Source organism: Alternaria atra (genome assembly GCF_907166805.1).
Source record: "Alternaria atra isolate CS162 genome assembly, contig: 32, whole genome shotgun sequence".
In the NCBI taxonomy this organism is placed as follows: Eukaryota; Fungi; Ascomycota; class Dothideomycetes; order Pleosporales; family Pleosporaceae; genus Alternaria; species Alternaria atra.
Window position 1 is genome coordinate 728,294 of NW_025091331.1, and position 17,338 is coordinate 745,631.

Genomic DNA, 17,338 nt, shown 5'->3' on the forward strand with positions numbered 1-17,338 from the left:
AATCAGATAAAGTATGCCTTTTCTTCCCAATATCTCATCATGTCTTTGCGCGCGCCAGAAACGAAACATATCTGTCATGTCGACGACTCTAGGTAAGCTTCTGCTTGATGAAGAAAGCTCGCAGGTGCGATAGTTGCCAGACGCATGTAACACCGAGAATAACAAGCTGAATAAGTGTCCAGCGGACGACGCGAGAGTTGGTGTGCTCGGACTGATCGCGGAATTCGGCTTCGCGCTCCTGCAAAAAGTGTTAGCCAGCGGTTTCTACATATACAATCTACCCCTGCAGCAGTATTGAGGGCGCCAAAACGTACTCTTTGAAAGACCTGTTCCCTCCGGACGTCTTGCAACCTCGAGTTCAGGTCTTTGACCTTCTGCACCAGCGTCTCGACCTTGTCCTTGTCTGTGCTCTCGATCCTGCTCGTCTCGCCAATCGCCATGTCCAAGGTGAACTTGACTGTGCCATGTACACCTGAGCTCAGCCATCCACCGCCGCTGCTCGGCACGTTCTGGGGTGTAACACAGATCCTATGTTGACCGCTGTCGGCAGCGCTGAAGGTGAAGCGACCCTCAGATGTACCTCGTTGGGCAACGATACGGTGGTTGTTGTCGAATGTCTCTTCTACGGTAACGAAGACGCCGACGTCGGGCTTGGTTTGGTAGGATTTGGTTGCGTCGTCCCATGCTTCAGCGTGGTAGTGGCCTGGTGGTGTTAGTTGTGGTCCTTCAGCTGTGACCCCAAGATGCCCCTCGTCCAAGAGACTCATTGGTGAGAACGTTTCGTACCAACAACTAGTGTATCCTTGGGCAATTCCTCGTAGAAGCACTTCTGGACCGCACCGTCCATGAAGAAGTGCAGCGCTTGTGACGGGACCGCCAGCGCAGCGGCGAGCAGTAGTGTTGGTTTCCACATATCTGCGATTGTATTACCCCGCGAAGGACTGGTTGTAGCGCGGAGTCGAGTGTTGGGTGAGCTGATCACTTGGGAATCTTGAAGCTCGAATGCTCGAGATCGCGAAACTCCAGGTGTACGTTCCGAAAGCGGTTAGACCTCCGACACGTGCGTTGCTCCCTTCTTTGGCGTGTTGGGACTAGACACCACGCACCAACTTTACTCAAGGATGTTTACTATCCTTGGGTTTTCGGTTTTGCGCTAATTGAATAGGACCTTTATTCCAAGAGAGGAATGAGGGTTTGATGTTCGGTCTAGGAACTAACAAAGGCTGCTAAGAATGCCAATGACAGAACGACGGTATCTAGGTACTCTCATTATTGCGCGCGAAAAAGGATATAGTTCCTTGCTACATACCGCTAGATAGATATAAGCTCACCTACGTCTATCCTCGCCTCTTGTAGTCGAGTCAGCGGCGATTATACAAGTAGTATACTCGTTCAAGGCACCTCCGAGGCCAACCCCGCAACTACAACATATAACCTAGGTAAACAAATCGTCTGCAGCTTTTTGACTAAATCAACAAGCTCAACCTCTCTCTTTCAAACTCACCATTTTCTTCATGAGTCTATAAGACACCTTGCCACCACTCAACTGTTTCCTCCGTCAAAACTGCATCCATCTCCATACGAGCAGTCAGTTCAAGTCTGCCACTACTACCAAACATGGCCCTTTTCTCACCCTCAATATCCGCTCTCCACACTCTAAAATCAACACCAAAAACCATCCTCATAACAGGAGGATCCTCCGGCATAGGTCTCGCAACAGCAACCCTCCTCTCTACCCTAAACCCCTCCCACAACCTCGTCCTCCTCGACCTGCAACCCCCACCCAAGTCCTTCACCCACTCCTCCTCGAACCTGCTGTTCCACGAGTGCAACATCACCTCCTGGGCCTCGCAACGCGCCGGTTTCGAAGCAGCATACACGCGCTTCGGCCGCATAGACTGCGTCTTCGTCAACGCCGGAATCGCCGAACAAGGCGACCAATTCTTCGACGACAGGCTTGACAGCGATGGGAAACTCGCTGAACCAGACCGCCGTACGCTGACTCTGGACATGGATGCTGCGGCCGATACCACAAAACTCGCCATCTACTACCTGCGGAAGAACGGAAAACAAGGTGGTTCAATAGTACTAACAGCCAGTCTGGCTGGATATCTAGCTTCAGCAGGCGCGCCGTTGTATTCTGCGGCCAAACACGGTGTTGTGGGCCTGATGCGGGCATTGAAGCAAGAATGTGCGAAGCTGGACATTAGTATTTCTGTTGTTGCGCCTGCGATAACAGTTACGCCTATTTTGACGGCGAATAACAGCGTTTTGGCTATGAAGCCAGATGTGTATGCGAGGGAGATGGCAAAGGCGGGTGTGCCCATCAACAGACCGGAGGCTGTTGCTTTGGCGGTGTGTTGGTTGTTAAATGAGGGAGTCAAGGCGAATGGCGCCGGCATCTTTGTTCAGGCGGATCGATTCGCGGATTTAGAAAGGGGGCTGGCGAAGAGTAGGGAGGCATGGATGGGCAAGGAGATGTTGGAGTTGTTTCGTGGGGGAAGAAATGCGCCGCTGTTTGCAAGGTTGGAGCAGGAGGGAGAAGCGAAGGCGAAAATTTAAGATTCGACACGAACAATGGATGAGGTAGGAAAATGTTGTACATTCGTGCGTATATGACGGATAGTGCATTGTTGATAACAATACCAATGCTGATGCTGATAGATATCCAGTCCAATATCATATCCCCAACTCTTTTCCCTTGCCATCCAACGCCATCGCTATGCTAGCAAAAACAGAAATCAAACTTCCAGTCAAGTACTCACTTCCTCGCCCTTTTACTGCTAATCTCGCTGCCCTGAGAGAATACACTAGCACTTCTCTTATGGCCCTGCCCTGATGCACCTTGACTAGTCGCTCTCGACTGCTGTTTACTATCGTCCTCACCCTCTGCATCCATATCCCCATCATCCTCTTCTCCATTGAAGCCACCCTCATCTTCTTCACCTTCAGCGTCGTCATCGGGGTTATCACCGTCGTTCTCATCTTCCTGATCGTCCCTATTCGCCTCGGCATCGTCCCCGTAGTTTTTGTTGACATCGTCCTCGTCTTCATCATCATCATTCTCTCCATCGGCATCGACCTCTCCGCCCGGCGTTTGTTGGGAGTCGGGGACTTCGTGTTTCGGTTGACCTTCCTCTCCTGCTTCACCACCCTCGTTTCGCCGAGCCTTCATAGCAAGCAGAACCTTGCACTCTCCCTCCTCCTTCTCGCGAACCTTGCGTACGTCCAGTAACTTGCTGACTTTCGTAACGAGATTCTCAAAGACCTCACCAACTTTACTCGTTGGTATGCTGACAATGTCACTGACACCCAATGCTGCGAGCATTTGCCCAATCTTTTGAGTCTGAACGTTACTCTTTGCTTGTCGCATCTTAAGGAGCTTGTCGGAGCCAAACGTAACACCCGAGGTAAGCCTGTCGTGTGTTGATACGTTAAAGCGATATTCTTGGTGTGGAGAGAGGTGCTTGACAGGTGTCTGGGCGATTGGTTGTTGATTTTGTGCCATGCTTTGCCGTCGATTCGCTGCTGAGAGTTGTTGTTGTGCCGAGCCGGGGGTGTGTACCATGTCGTTCGCGGAGAGGCTGAGGCGGCCAGGTCCTGTTCCACCGCCTGAAGCACGTTTCTTACTGCGATCCTGCTGGAACAGCTGCTGAAAGAGAGCTTGGAGGGCTTGCGATGATGTAAAGGCTTGTAATCCTGCGGAGACCGCCTGGTTCTGCGGTGGTGCGTCCAATCGTGCCCGCAGTTCTTCGCGCTCGGCATCGAGTCGATTTGCTGCCATATTGATGCGTTGAAGCTCTGTAAGCAGAAACTCCTCCTCTTTGACCTCGTCCATTGTCCGGTTGATGAGCGCCGTAGCCAACATCTTTCGATTCCGTTCCATGACCGGGTCGAACTTTGTGAGCATCTCGTACAGGCTGTACTGGTCGGCGTCCATTGAGACTTCTGGTATGCGTTGCTTCATGAGCTTGGCTGAGATATCGTAGAATCGTGCCTTGAGATCCTCTAGTGACCGCTTCTTGGACGGCGCAAAGGGCATCGTGGCCAGTGCTTGGTCCTCGCCGTTGGCGGTTTCTGGCGAGTGTGGTTGGGATGGCTTGTAGTCGTAGCGGTCCCATATCACAGGCCAGCGATACGAATAGTCCCTTACTACGTCAAAAAGGTAGTCTGTTTCCTCTCGACTCCAGTCATCGCTCCGTAGGTACTGGTCGTATTCCTCGTCTGTGAAGCCCGGCATGTCTACTTTGATGTCGTATTTGGCATAGTCGGCGCACAATTCAAGGTAGTTGTCGCCTGTGTCGCTTTCCTGCATGGTCGCGTCGTCGGCTTCTTGTACGGGTGGTGCGGCCATGGGCTTGCGCCGCCAATGCTTTAGGACGAGGCCATCGTTGCGCGCTGGATTGGTGAACGGCTGTTGTATCCTAAAGTCGCGAATTAGCCAATCTTCCCCAGGCCCGTCACCCTTACGTACCATCTCTTCGCCGGCCCTGTGCTCTGTCTCTTCGCCCGATACGCCTTCTTCTCCTCGTAGACGGCGACAGGCGGCGGTCGTTCGCCATATAGCGCAGCAACCTCGCGCGCAACGCCCTCTGGTCGAATGAGAGTCAGTCTCGACCTTTTGACGATTTCCCAAGGAAAGACGTAAGGACTGCCAAACGTACGTATCTTCCTGCTCCCTCCTGCAGGCTTTGACCGCTTCTGTGTCTGCGCCGCCACTGCTGCTGGACCTACTGCCTTTGGCGCATCACCGCCGGCAGCAGGCAGCCCGAGCATATCGCGCACATCGCGTCCCGACGCCATCGCAACTTTCGCAAGGCGCCGCTGATCGATGAGCCGGTAGTAGGAGAGGGTGCGGGTGATGGATTCGCAGGCCCCGGGCTGAGTGGACGAGCTTAATTTCGTTGTTGGGAAGTCGCGTTGGACCCTGCGCGGGTACCTCACGTGTGGGAATATCGATATGTCGGAGAAAAAAAAATCAAAATGGGCAGGTAAACTTATTCAAAAGAATGCGCGAAGTGTTTCGAAGAGATTCAAGACTAACCAGGCTACAAGTCAAGTTCTTGCGCTATAGGTACGCACAGCTATGGAGTCATGGATTGCCGCTGTTACGGCACCTTCCAATCGCATACGCAAAGAGGCCATAGCTCCCTTGCAAGTGATCACTGGGTAGCAGCGATCTAGCTCGCTCGACGCTAGATCGATGCCGCCCAAGACAAAGACATCTAGACATCATACTGAGTATGGCAATCGTCACTAAAGTACAAAAATGAAATTTCGGTGTAGTGAGTGCGTCTATTCGCACAACTACTCTACCTGAACTAAAGCGAGGCCCCGTCTGTCGCCCTGTACACGCCATACACTAGGCCTCGGCCGCGCCTTCAGAAGAGACTCCTTTACATGCTATATTTTCCTCGTGCCAAAATGAATGATGAAAATGAGATGCCACAAAGTGCGAGCCTCCCCAAGCACACCGCAACGCCGCAAGCGCCCAATGGAAATCACTCCCACATGTACTGCCAGCTGATGTAGTCTCGCAACAACGCGGGAGCGCAGAGGTGAAGGAGATGGTGATGATGATGTTTTTCGGCGCTGATGAGGATTTCAGGCTGGTGTGGGAGGCGGTTCGGTCGATCGGTCGTCGTAACTATTACCGTGGAAGAAGATTTTCGATCCCGTCTATCAATCATTACAAGATACCTATACAGGAAGAAAACGTGACCCAGGGAACACTATCGCTCAAAGAACGGACTCCGTGATGCAACGCAAAGGGAAGAAAACCAAGCTTGAGGTCCGCGATTACTACTTGCTGGCGCCGCAGCAAAGGGCATTCGCCAATTTTTGCATGAAGCTGGGCTTTTCGGCTGACTGTTGCCTCGATTGTTGCGGGTTCGGACTGCTAGCAGGAGCAACGCGGTTGTTCTGAGCCAGGTTGGGCTGGCTGTGTTGGAACTGGGCCTGCGTCGAGGCACCCTCAGGTGGTGCAAGCTCGCCCATGCTCTTCCGCTTCACCTGCGAATCACGGTTCATGTTCTCCCGTGGGCTTCGTCCGGGTTGAGCGCGGGTCGCTCCGGGCTTCGGCAGAGGCTCGTTGAGACGGTGATGGTCAATAGGCAAGTGTGTCTTTTGTTGCCTGTGTTGCTGGCCTTGCATGTTCACAGCCATGGACGAGTTGGGGTTGGCGTTGGAGTGGTGCATCGCCTGCACAGCCGCCGGGTGCGACTTGAGGACCTCCCAGCCCTTGCCGTTGTTCAACTTCATCCAGTCGTACTCGCCGTCCTCGACCTCTCCAGTGCTCTTGAGAGCCTGAGTGAACAGCTCGCGTAGGTAGTCGTAGTCGGGTGTGTCCTCAAAGCCGAGGTTACGGACGTAGCTGAGGTACTTGTTGAATTCCTCTGCGTATTGTTAGCAAGTACAAAAAGCGGTGGATACAGTCAACGTACCAGGGAAGCCATCGCACAAGTCCTTGATGGGGGTTGTCTGCTTCTTCTCGCCAATCTTCTCGTACTTCTGCTTGTTGGTGGCAGCCTTGAGACCTTGCCATGGTAGTCCACCTCGCAGGAAGTACATGAAAACGTGACCGAGAGCCTCGAGATCGTCGCGACGGGATTGCTCGCGCCCAAGATGGGTGTTGATACTCATGTAACGAGCGGTACCAGAAAGCGACTTGCGTTCCCTGTACGGGATGTGCTGCTTTGTCTTGGGGTCACGGTACTGCTTCGCCATACCGAAGTCGACGACATGGATGACATTGGCGCTCTTGGAGCCCGGGCGGCCGATGAGGAAGTTGTCGGGTTTGATGTCGCGGTAGATGAGGTTCTTCTCGTGGATGGTCTGAACTCGTGACAGCTAGATGCAGTGTAAGTAGGCGAGGGTGCGACGATGCTGTTGGGACATACCATCTGCTTGGCTACCATGACAACAGTCTTGATGGAGAACTTCCTGTTGCAGTGGTCGAACAGGTCCTCCAAGCTGGGGCCGAGAAGGTCGATGACGAGAATGTTGTGGAGGCCTTCTTGGCCGAAATAATAGACATTAGGAATCCCGGCTGCACATGGTTAGTCACTCAGTCCATGTTCAAGTACGCGTGTATATATAGAGTTGGTGTTGATAAGGTTGAGCAAAACAAGCGGTAAAGGGGGAAGAAAGTCAGCACTCACGGCAGCCCACGAGGATCTTGTATGTGCGGTACTCATCGCGCAATTGAGGAGCATCGCTCTTTCGCGGCTCAAACTTGATGGCGACCTGCTGCTGGTTGAGCAGGTTGGTGCCCTCGAAGATGACGCCGAAGCTGCCCTCGCCGATCTTCTTGCCGACGCGGTAGTGCACGCCGACGACGTTGGAGCTCGTACTGCCGCTCGCCATTGCGTTGATTGCGTCGTGATTAAGGGTGGTGTGAAGAGAGTGTAATAGACGGGTAGTGGTAGGGAGGGTGCGTGGCTTGGTGGTTGTGACAGCAGCGAGACAGGGCCGCAGCCGTACTCCGGTAACGAGGCTTGGGGGCTATGCAACGGGCGAAGAACGCGACTCGGCGTTCCTGAGATGGGCTGGTCGAAGTCGAGTCGGAAGCGACTTGTGCTGCAACGAAGCAGCTGCGAGGGGACGGAGAGGTCAGAGAAAGGGACGTAGGACAGGGACGTATAGTGAAGAAAGAGCGACCGACTCTCGACGCGGAAAAGGCGTGGAGAAGGGGAAGGAGCGACTGGGCATGGGGCGTGCACTAGCAACCTATCAACCGACTCTTCGCTAGACTGTTAGTAGCACCCAATTCACTGTGAGCACGGGACTGCAACGACTGAGCTATTTACACTCGGCTGCATAGAGGCCAACAGGTGCACGCTGGCCGTCATCGTGGGCGCAAGTCTCAATGCAGCGGTTCAATTGTTTATTCATTCATCTTCCCCCCCTCCCCCCTCGCGGCGCAGACGTTGTCCTTTCCCCACTGAGCCGTCACTTGTTGTTGTACCTGCAGCACAGTCCACACCAAAACTAGCCCATCCTCCGAGCAAAAGCAGCCCTGGGACGCCCTCGGAAATTCGATACATCCTTTCCCAGCCAACAAACGCGTGTGCGCGAAGGGGAAGCCTGGTCAGCGGAATCACGGATTGCAATCGAGCGCAGAGAAGTCTCTGTCTTCCGTCATCGCCATCGCATCGTGCATCGACAGCGAACTCAACACACGTGACGATCTTTGCTGCTGTAGATGCTGTATCACTCCCAACTAGGATGTATTTGCGTGTCGTGTGTTTTGTCCAGCCTCACCGCTGCTGTGCCTCCTGCTGTTCATGCATGCCGCCTACGTCAATTCGGTGGCTTCGCTCGCCTCACGACATGGCCAACGGTTTTGGTGCGACACGGAAGAAGCAATCCAAATGCATGCCTCTTGACATGTTATCTGCACCCATCTACCGCCTCTCATCTCAACTCGCGGCACCACTTTTTTCACAAACCGGCCTCCAAGTCATCCAACGGCTGTTACCGAGTCAGCCATTGGTGCGCGTCCACATCCGCACCCTCTCGCTCGCGCCACACTCGGTTCCCTGACACGGCTGGGTATCCACCGCGCAAATGAACGCTTGTCGTCGCTTGACTCCACAGAACACAGTCGAGACCCTTGCCGATATGCGGTTATGCATGACACTATTCATGTTTCTCCCTACCAGTTCATGCATTACCCAAATAGTGACTCTTTGTACATTTGGTGCCAACTCTATCATCCTGCTCTAGTCATGCGCTGACGTGGTGAGGACATATGACGCCTGTCGTCGGGAAACCTTGAAACCCATTGCTACAAATACACTTGATGATAAAAAAGAAAATAAACGCTGTTCGCGTCTGCACAGTACAGGTTTTGAAACGCCGTGCCCCATGCTTGATGCGCGCCTGTCCTGAATGCCCTTGATGCACTGCGCCCGATAAAAAACCGAATACGACCACGACTTCTCATGAATCCTGCATCACCACGTCTTGGTCCTGCTGTGCGCTCTCGTCGTCGCCATCAAACGTCTCAGACCCAGCAGCATCCTGGTCTGCCCCGTCCTCCCCATCTTCCCCCGCAATTTGAGGGGCTACGGGCACATCCTGGGGAGTGGGCTTGCCCTGTTGCTTCAGCTCGCGTGCGTACATCGTCTTGCCCGCTGTCCAAGCTGCCTTGAACCAATCCGTGAGCCTGTTCTTGTTGACCTGCTCGCGAAGGATGTCGTCGTCCAGGAGATTGTCCTTGATGATCGGATTGCGAAGATCTTCGGCAGCGAAGCGAACACATAGCTCTCCGTGTGTTCCTCCTGCGCCTAGAAGATCCCGAAGGTTCTTAGGCCATAGAGTCCTAACGAAAGGGTTGTCGACTGCAACATGTTAGTGATTGACCAATATCTGGTGGTAGACATCAACTTACTGCACATGCCGCTCAAGGTCCGGAATGTCCATGCCATGGTTGTACCTTGCAACACATCGTTGATCTTAGCATCGGTAACCTCCTTGGTGTTGTTGATCACAGTCCAGTTGTCCTTGATGCACAATCGCTTCCAGAAAAGCTTGAGCAGGCCATCACGAGTCGTCCGGTGGATGTTGTTCCAGTTAACAAGCAGGACCCTGAAAGCGTAGATGAACTCATCATTTCCAAGCAAAGTAATACCTTCCTCGCTGTCATCTGCATTCATGAGAGTAAGTATGTCAATCATGAGCGCGGGGTCGATGACCTTGTGGTGGACCAGGTTCTCGAAGCCCTCTTTGAGAATAGCCTGGTGTGCCGGTCGATCCTTCAGACGGCCCTGTCCGAATTCAGCCATAAGGAGTTCCACGGCAGAGTCTTCGTCTAGAGCACCAGTGATGATGGGCAGTAGCCGCTCATAGACCTCTTCCTGGATCTTTGTGTACTCCAGTTGTTGATCAATGCTCTGGTACATGGCCTCACGCATCTTCAATGCCTTGGTCTTCTCTCTGCGCGGATCAACCACCGGTTGGTCATCGCCGTGCTTCGCTTCCTGCTTGCAAAGCAGAGCGAGCTTGGCCATGGAGAGCTCAACGCGCTGACACCAGGCATTAGTCTCCTGTTTAGAGCCAGCCTCAAAGAGGAGTTCAGCAGCAGCCTCATAATCCTTCTCACCACAAACTTCGTTAATCCATCCGAGCCGGGCACGCGAGGGCTCTGCTCTTAAGAACTTGGTGAGCGCTGGTTGGTTGAGATACTCCTTCATGAAGAGCTGTCCTGCTTGGTTCTCGTTGATGTACTTTGAGTAGAAAGCTCCAGCCCATTCATCGCCGTAGACCTCAAAGTAGCGTGCAATGCGCTCTTTTATCCTGTTCAGCTTGACTGTGCTCTCGGCCTGCTCCATTTTGCTGCGAGTGTTCGCCTTCTCGGTCTCGAGCCAGTTCGACTCTTCCCAAATTAGATTGACAAGTGTGGACATGTCGCGGTACTGCTCAGCAAGCTCCATTCCTTCCGTAGGAAGTCCAATTTCCATCAAACCCATGATGTGGGATGGTCGAACATTATTGTTCCACTCGTCCTTGAGACTGCGACCCATGGCTCGTGTCTTTTCATCGCTCTGTGCGAGAGCCCACTGGAACCGTTCGATGTGAGTCTGGCATCCTAGCTTCACTAAACGTGGGTTGTCTTTGCCGATCTTCTGCGCCAGGATTTCTTGATAGCCTTCCTCATAGTTGTCCACCGCAAGGTTGCGTCCAACATCAATGAGGCTACGGATCGAGCTGACAATGTTGTGAGATGAGGTCCAGAACTGAGGTAGCATGTCGTAGCCATATGCCGACTTAAGGATGCTGTTGTCCAGACAATCGGGTTCGAGACCATATACCTCTACGTTTGCTTGCCGGAATTCGAACGCTGTTTCCAAAGCGACAAGCATGACATCAGTGCCCTCACTAAGCCTCTGCATGATGGATGGCGTTTGTTTTAGTCCTTCCTTCATATAGAAGGTCCGCAAGTAGAACCAGCCCCAAGGTATTAGGGTGTGGAGACTGTCGACATCCTTGACGAAGAACTGTCTAATGGTGTCATTCTCGCCGAGCTCGGAGTCGATGGCGGTCTTATAGCGTTCATTCAAGGCTCTGACGATATCGCCCATCAAAATCTTCTCGGGGTAGGCGTCCGGATGAGCCTGTTGGTCCTGCAGCTTATCTTGGTACCAGAGCCATAGCTTGTGTGAAGCCGCAAGCTTCTCTGCATGCCACAACAGCCGCCACCTTGTCTGGAAGTCTACGGGAGGATATTCGGTCTGTAGTTGAGAGATCAAGGTCCGGAGAGCGAACGAGCGTTGCTGGAATTGACTATCCAGATTTGAAACACCCTTCTCGAGGTAGTCGTATGACGAGCTTAAGATGCCGGCGCTAATTTCAAGGGCAGCTTCCGCAGTCTCCTCTTCAGCAAAGGAAAAGCGCGACTTCACAGAGAAGTCTATGATATTCGCGGGGATCGTACTGAAGAATGTGGCTTGCTCCAGTTTGCTGCGTGCGGTAACCTTGACGCGCTCCCTGTCTTGGTCATTTGTTGTAGGTGGCAATGCGCTGATCTGTAAAAGGCCGAACTGTTGGACGAAGATCAGAGCAGTCGATTTCCTGTCCTTGCGTAATGAGTTCTCTAGGGCGTTGCCTGCGAGTGTCACCTCTGGGCGGAAGTAGACGGTATCCTGGAAGGGCAAACTAGAACGTCCCGAATCTGCAAGTAGCTGTGCCTCAGGGCTTTCTTCTGGTTGCGCGAGGGATGCGACGAACACAGCTCCTGGAAACTGGACGTATGCTGTGTGTCCAGGCTGTGGCAGGAGAAGCGTTCCGGTAGGCTCCTTAGGTAACTGGTTCTGGTGGAAGTTACGGACCGGTATCGCCCTGCTGATCATGCCAGCAGTCCTTGACAGATCCACCTCCAGTAGGAAGTAGTCCAACGAGTCTCGACCGGACAGTGCAACTAGGACGAGAAGGTTTACAGCATCCTGGCCCTGCTGTTGTTCCATAATGGCAAAATCCAGCACTTGTACATCCTGCTGGTTTCGTACTTCTGGAACGGTGTCTGCTTGAACTGCCGAGAGGATTGCATCGTGTACGTCTACGTCTCGTTGGTGGTTGTTTTGTCCTGACCAGCTCAAGTCCCAGGTCTGAAAGAGACCGTTTCGCGTTGCCGAGATGACCTCCATGTGGCCCTTAGACTGCGATGTCCGGGCCTTGACTGAGGCGATGGTCTTCCGGATCGATCCTCCCAGAAGGCCTTTGAAGCTGAAGAAGCTACCTCCCGAGCCATTTGGTGCGCTTAAAACGGTTATCGCAACGCTTGGTCTGCCCTGGGAATCGCGCAGGGTCAACTGGGCGAGTCTACCGCTGCTGAATACTAGGACGTAGCCCGCGTGCTCCACATCGACCAGACCGGTTATGGTTTCTCCAGAATACAACTTCACAAAGCCCTCTACTCCCTGCTGGCGCTGGGGGTAGAGGCTTCGAGTGTCTGCGCTGTCGATGTTCTCCCAGAAGCTGATCTTGCCTGTCGAAGGCGCGAGCGCGACGATACCGTAGTCGTTGGTAGGGCCGTTGGGAACGATTGCGCCTAGCGGAAGAGGCTCACCTTGTCGCAGGCCGAAGTTCAGATTTAAAGAGACAACCTTTGTGGGACCGTTGGGGGCGCTGTAGTCCCATACAAGGGCGCGGTCTGAGGTCAGGGCAAGCGCGAGGCCGGCGGACGGGAGGGCAGTTGCATATATCGGAGCTGGTGATGTATGTTAGCAAGCGCGCATCGAGTTGGGTGACGTTGAGGCGTACTCGATGGGCGGAGCAGCGCTGACGGAAACCCAGGCAGTTTCTTGACATTGTAGTTTGCGTTCTTGGTCTGTAGTTTCATGTTAGCAGCGACCAAGTAGTTCAGATGCATATATACCCACAAGGTATGTGCCGGTGTCCTCCTTGGGCGCGCGCTTCGGCGCTGACTTCTTCTCGCGAACGGGCATGTCCACCAAGACAACAGAGTTGTCCACACTCTGCACTGCATGGCCATTCATCAAGGCACTTCCATTTCCGTTGATATGGGCGTCGTTTGGGTCTTTAAACGTTTCGTCATTAAGTTTGCTTCGCTTGCGGCTTCGTTGTTGCTGCTGAGTCCCGTCCGAGTCGATGCGCTGGCGGCGTCGAGGATTGCGCATGGAACGCGCGCTCACGATAGATGCCTCCGGCGAAAACATGATGAAAAAGGTATTAGTGGGTGATTGGAAACGCGATAGAGCGCGCCGGTGATGGTGTTGGCTCGTCGCTGTGTTGTTAGTGATTGACAACTAAGAATGCGTCGGAAGCTTTGATGACAGGGATCACGCTAAAGCGCTAGTAGCGCATACTCCCTGCAACACGATATACATGCTGAGATTCGCGTACACCCATTCACCCATCAACACTTTCTCATCCGCCATAACGCAATCCCCTCACCGCCATCCTTCTCTTTCCCTTACGCAGAAGCATTGGCATTGTAGTCCGTTCGGATCAAATCACCATGCTTCCTCCAATCACTTCGAGCAGAACAGTCAATTGATTTATGTTTGTATTTCGTATCTCATTTATCATATTCGTTACAGTTGTTAACAAGCGCTACCGTTATCAAATCCCAGCCACGGATGTTCTCCTGAGCATTCATGGCTGTACTAGAGAACGGAAAATACCTCCCAGTGAAACATGGTACATGTGCGAGAATATCAGTCTAGAAAGACGATAATCCCTACTCTTTCAAATTGTTCGCAGCGGGCGATGACTTCCCACAAGCCGACTAGCCAGTGAACCTGCAGCCATGCCACTATCCGTAGACTCGACACTTAGCCTTTACATCTTTTTGTCGTGTTCCTCCTCAGCGATGCTGTTCTCCGTCGAAGTGGTGCTCTGCTTCTCCAGTTCTTCGCCGAGAGGGCCGTGAATTTCTTCTTCGAAGACGGGCTCGGTTTCAATTGTCTCGAACTTGGTCTTGAAGTCCTTCATGTTGTGGGTGGACGAGTTGCTTCGACGACGGGCATAGGCCATGTTTGGCCTGATATCTTCGACCTCATCACCAGCCGCGCCCCTGTAGAGATGCTGTTAGTCACTGACTCTGCGATATGAAGTATCTTGGTGGGTACAGCTGAGTGCGGCCCTCTCACTAGGGATCGGAAGGAAGTAAGTGAACTGCACTTACCAATTGCCCTTGCCGCTACCACCCTTCTTCGTCTTGGTCGGGTCGGTGTCAGCATGACCGGACTTGCCAAAGAACTTGGGAAGTCTTTGTTCACGCTCGGCAGTGCCGTCAGCAATGCCGGCGTGGTCACGGTCAGTGAACTTGTGGGAGCGGGTCACTTTCGAAGTCAGCACGACGTACAAACAGATTGGTGTTGTCTCATAGCCTCTTGCCGTCCTACCCCGATGAGCCATTGAGATGGTTATGGACCTCATAGGCTTGATGCAACGGGGGCAAGTGCGTTGAAGGACGAGATAGAAGGCAGTACTTACTGTTTGGTGTCTGTAGTTGATGGATTGGTTGAAGAGTGGTTGTGATGTTGATGGAAGAGAGGCAGCGTGAGTTGAAGTAGTAAGGAACGACGGGCTCGGAGCTACTGTGACTATAAGAAGCTCAAGCGGGTCAGTACATGGTCTCGTGATGCAAGCTTTGACCCGATGGCGTCTTCTTGCGTGAAGCAACGCGGCCAGAATGCGTACCTTGCAGATCTGTTGACAAGTGGCAGCAAGGTGTTAGCGAAGACAATGTTAGCAAGGACGATGGTTGTTGGTTCGTTTGTTAAAGACAGGCGCAACGCATCTCACGCGACTTGGTCAAAGGCGGGGAAGCTGGGAGGAGCTCCTGGCTTTATATCGCAACCAAGACGGGACCATGCAAGGATGTCTCTCTAGAAGATTCGCCCTCAGCTGCCCAGCTCCGACTACTACAATTGTGCCCATAGCTTCAACCTGTATAGAGTAACTTGACAGGTATAGTTATCAGTCGGATCATCGGTCCCTGAACTGTGTAAGGAAGGAACGAGGGGAAGGGTACGTCACCGGTACCTGGATCTCGCCGGTCGGTGTCGCGTGGGCAGGAATCCATCCCAACACAGCACTACAACCATGCACAAACTTCTCGCAAGATCAATTCCAAGATGCTGACTCTTGGATGAGATGCAAAGACCAGAATATATCTACAATGGCCTGCTCATGGTTCCATGGCTTCATGGTAGCAGTGGTTACCCCAGATTCCCTCGCACGCTAATGCGCCCTGGATCCACTCACACTTGTGCCGCCATTCCGCTTGACTCGAAATCACGTGTTCCGGTCAGTTCGTAATCAGCCCTCAGTCGTATGACCAATCGCCGCGGATTTCTCCCTGATTGCATCAGCAGCGCTTTCTCCGCCCCCGAGGCCGCAGACTATGTTCAGAAAAGTTTCCCGGGCGCGCTTTTCATTAACCACACTCTTTCCTTTTCGTGAACATAGTCACTCTCCTCTTAGAGTTCTTGCCTCTGCGCTCTGATTCTGTAACATCCATTTACCCCTCCATAAACACACAGCGCCACGATACCCCGCCATGGCCCCGCGATGCCTTCTGATCGGCACGCCGTCCATTGCGGCGCATCCCGAACGACTTGACCAAGTCTACGAGATTCACGATCGCAACTCGACCGACCTGCAGATGCTTGACCGTATTGCTGCTGGCCTGGTCAATCTTCCCGCCTCCACATACGATGTTGTTCTCCTTCTCGCCGACGCCGACGGTACCACGCGCGAAAGTCACAAACTGTTGGCACGCGATGTGATGAACAAGGTTGTTAGCGCATTGAAGGTGGGAGGAGTACTCAAGAGCCAGGCAGGCCCATTCCAAGGCGCAGAGAAGACAGAAGCTATCCTAGCAGGGCTCACAGAGACGGCGGACGGCATGACCAAGCCCGAGCAAGAGGAGCCTGTATCGATACCGCTGAAGTTCGGCAAGAAGGCAAATGGCCTGAATGGAGTACATGGAACGAATGGCACGAATGGCGCGAACCACACAGTCAACCCAGACGGTTCGGTCCCGCTCAACCTCAACCGCAAGCGCAACCAGCCTCAGGCTGAGCCTGTCAAGCCAGTTGGTGTAGGATTCGTCGATTTCAGCGATGATCTCGACGATCCGATTATCACAGGCGAAGACGACGACCTAATCGACGAGGACGACCTCATTACAGAAGCAGATTTGGCACGTCCAGTCATTCAACGTGAGTCACACCTTCCTTGCCGCCTCACACCTCTCTGCTAATATGCCCCAGCACTCGAATGCCAGCCCAAACCCGGCAAGCGACGACGCGCCTGCAAAGACTGCACTTGCGGTATGAAAGAGAAAATTGAAGCCGAAGACGCGGCCAAACGCTCCTCCGCTGATAAAGCACTCAACTCGCTCAAGTTGGATGCTGACGACCTTGCCGAAGTGGACTTTACAGTACAAGGAAAGGTTGGCAGCTGTGGAAACTGCGCGCTGGGCGATGCGTTCAGATGTGACGGATGCCCGTACATCGGTCTGCCGGCTTTCAAGCCAGGTGAGGAGGTACGGTTGCTGAACAACGATATCCAATTGTAGAATCCCGGTCAAGGGACAGACACTGCATCAACTTGGCGTACGGAGTAGGAGGCACGATAATCTGGGATAGATATGTTGCTACATAGCTTGGTCCGGAGTTCTAGACGGCAAAATGACGAAATGCACGAATGAACCTTGCTGTTTTGAATCTTCAATGAAGACACTATCCCCTTTGCTCTGTTCATTCCAGTAACTATATCCACTATACAATCAAACCAAAGACTACCCTTGCTACAAATACTTTGACAGTACTCAAATTCCCCATATATTCTTATCCTCTGCTCATAACATTACCCTAATCCTCCTCTTCACAATACTTAGCGGTACGCCTTCGCTTTCTCGCTGTCTCTTCCCCCTGCCCATAGGCAGGAAAGCTAGTAGGTGCCTAACCTTAGATAGAGAGCGTTGTGGGGTCGAATTGTAGATGATCCGCCAGTGATACAACATCGACAGTCGAGTCATGACTATCTATTAAGAGAACAGTTCCGCAGCAGTGCATGACAGAAGGATTCCTCAGTGGGAAATTTGAGCGTGCCGATATCGTTTGTAGTTGGCCAAAAGGTCCGAGTGACTTGTTCTGCAATCCCCGAATGGACACTCCTGTCCTTGATCTTCACGAGTATCGCATTGGGTAACAGTAGTCATCATTCCAAGGGGAAAGTACTCGACTTCCAAACATCCATATTTATTTTCATCCTCTGAGCTCCAGTTCAAGCTTCAGAGCCGTTCGCTCAGGCCCATAGTAATCAGGACGACATTCCGCCTGCTGAAAGCCACACGACTTGT

The 17,338-nt window shown here is 52.9% G+C and overlaps 7 protein-coding genes across 7 annotated transcripts; 2 read left to right on the top strand and 5 right to left on the bottom strand.

The window, feature by feature from the left end:
• Window positions 1–88: 88 nt before the first annotated feature.
• ALTATR162_LOCUS9995 (uncharacterized protein) lies at window positions 89–913 on the bottom strand (the record flags this gene model as incomplete). The annotated part of the gene is made up of 3 exons (XM_043317631.1): window positions 89–238; window positions 315–703; window positions 787–913. The coding sequence occupies 3 exons, from the start codon at window positions 911–913 to the stop codon at window positions 89–91; spliced, it is 666 nt and encodes a 221-aa protein (XP_043173566.1).
• A 704-nt stretch (window positions 914–1,617) lies between these two features.
• Window positions 1,618–2,562, top strand: ALTATR162_LOCUS9996 (uncharacterized protein; the record flags this gene model as incomplete). The annotated part of the gene is made up of 1 exon (XM_043317632.1): window positions 1,618–2,562. The coding sequence occupies one exon, from the start codon at window positions 1,618–1,620 to the stop codon at window positions 2,560–2,562; it is 945 nt and encodes a 314-aa protein (XP_043173567.1).
• A 199-nt stretch (window positions 2,563–2,761) lies between these two features.
• On the bottom strand, window positions 2,762–4,803 carry ALTATR162_LOCUS9997 (uncharacterized protein; the record flags this gene model as incomplete). The annotated part of the gene is made up of 2 exons (XM_043317633.1): window positions 2,762–4,424; window positions 4,475–4,803. 2 exons carry the CDS (start codon window positions 4,801–4,803, stop codon window positions 2,762–2,764), a joined length of 1,992 nt encoding a protein of 663 aa, XP_043173568.1.
• A 999-nt stretch (window positions 4,804–5,802) lies between these two features.
• Window positions 5,803–7,365, bottom strand: ALTATR162_LOCUS9998 (uncharacterized protein; the record flags this gene model as incomplete). The annotated part of the gene is made up of 4 exons (XM_043317634.1): window positions 5,803–6,395; window positions 6,444–6,849; window positions 6,900–7,048; window positions 7,161–7,365. 4 exons carry the CDS (start codon window positions 7,363–7,365, stop codon window positions 5,803–5,805), a joined length of 1,353 nt encoding a protein of 450 aa, XP_043173569.1.
• Window positions 7,366–8,943: 1,578 nt separating this feature from the next.
• On the bottom strand, window positions 8,944–13,178 carry ALTATR162_LOCUS9999 (uncharacterized protein; the record flags this gene model as incomplete). Its single annotated transcript, XM_043317635.1, has 4 exons — window positions 8,944–9,344; window positions 9,395–12,709; window positions 12,763–12,829; window positions 12,882–13,178. The coding sequence occupies 4 exons, from the start codon at window positions 13,176–13,178 to the stop codon at window positions 8,944–8,946; spliced, it is 4,080 nt and encodes a 1,359-aa protein (XP_043173570.1).
• Window positions 13,179–13,803: 625 nt separating this feature from the next.
• Window positions 13,804–14,382, bottom strand: ALTATR162_LOCUS10000 (uncharacterized protein; the record flags this gene model as incomplete). Its single annotated transcript, XM_043317636.1, has 2 exons — window positions 13,804–14,038; window positions 14,150–14,382. 2 exons carry the CDS (start codon window positions 14,380–14,382, stop codon window positions 13,804–13,806), a joined length of 468 nt encoding a protein of 155 aa, XP_043173571.1.
• Window positions 14,383–15,529: 1,147 nt separating this feature from the next.
• On the top strand, window positions 15,530–16,552 carry ALTATR162_LOCUS10001 (uncharacterized protein; the record flags this gene model as incomplete). Its single annotated transcript, XM_043317637.1, has 2 exons — window positions 15,530–16,193; window positions 16,245–16,552. 2 exons carry the CDS (start codon window positions 15,530–15,532, stop codon window positions 16,550–16,552), a joined length of 972 nt encoding a protein of 323 aa, XP_043173572.1.
• Window positions 16,553–17,338: the final 786 nt, after the last annotated feature.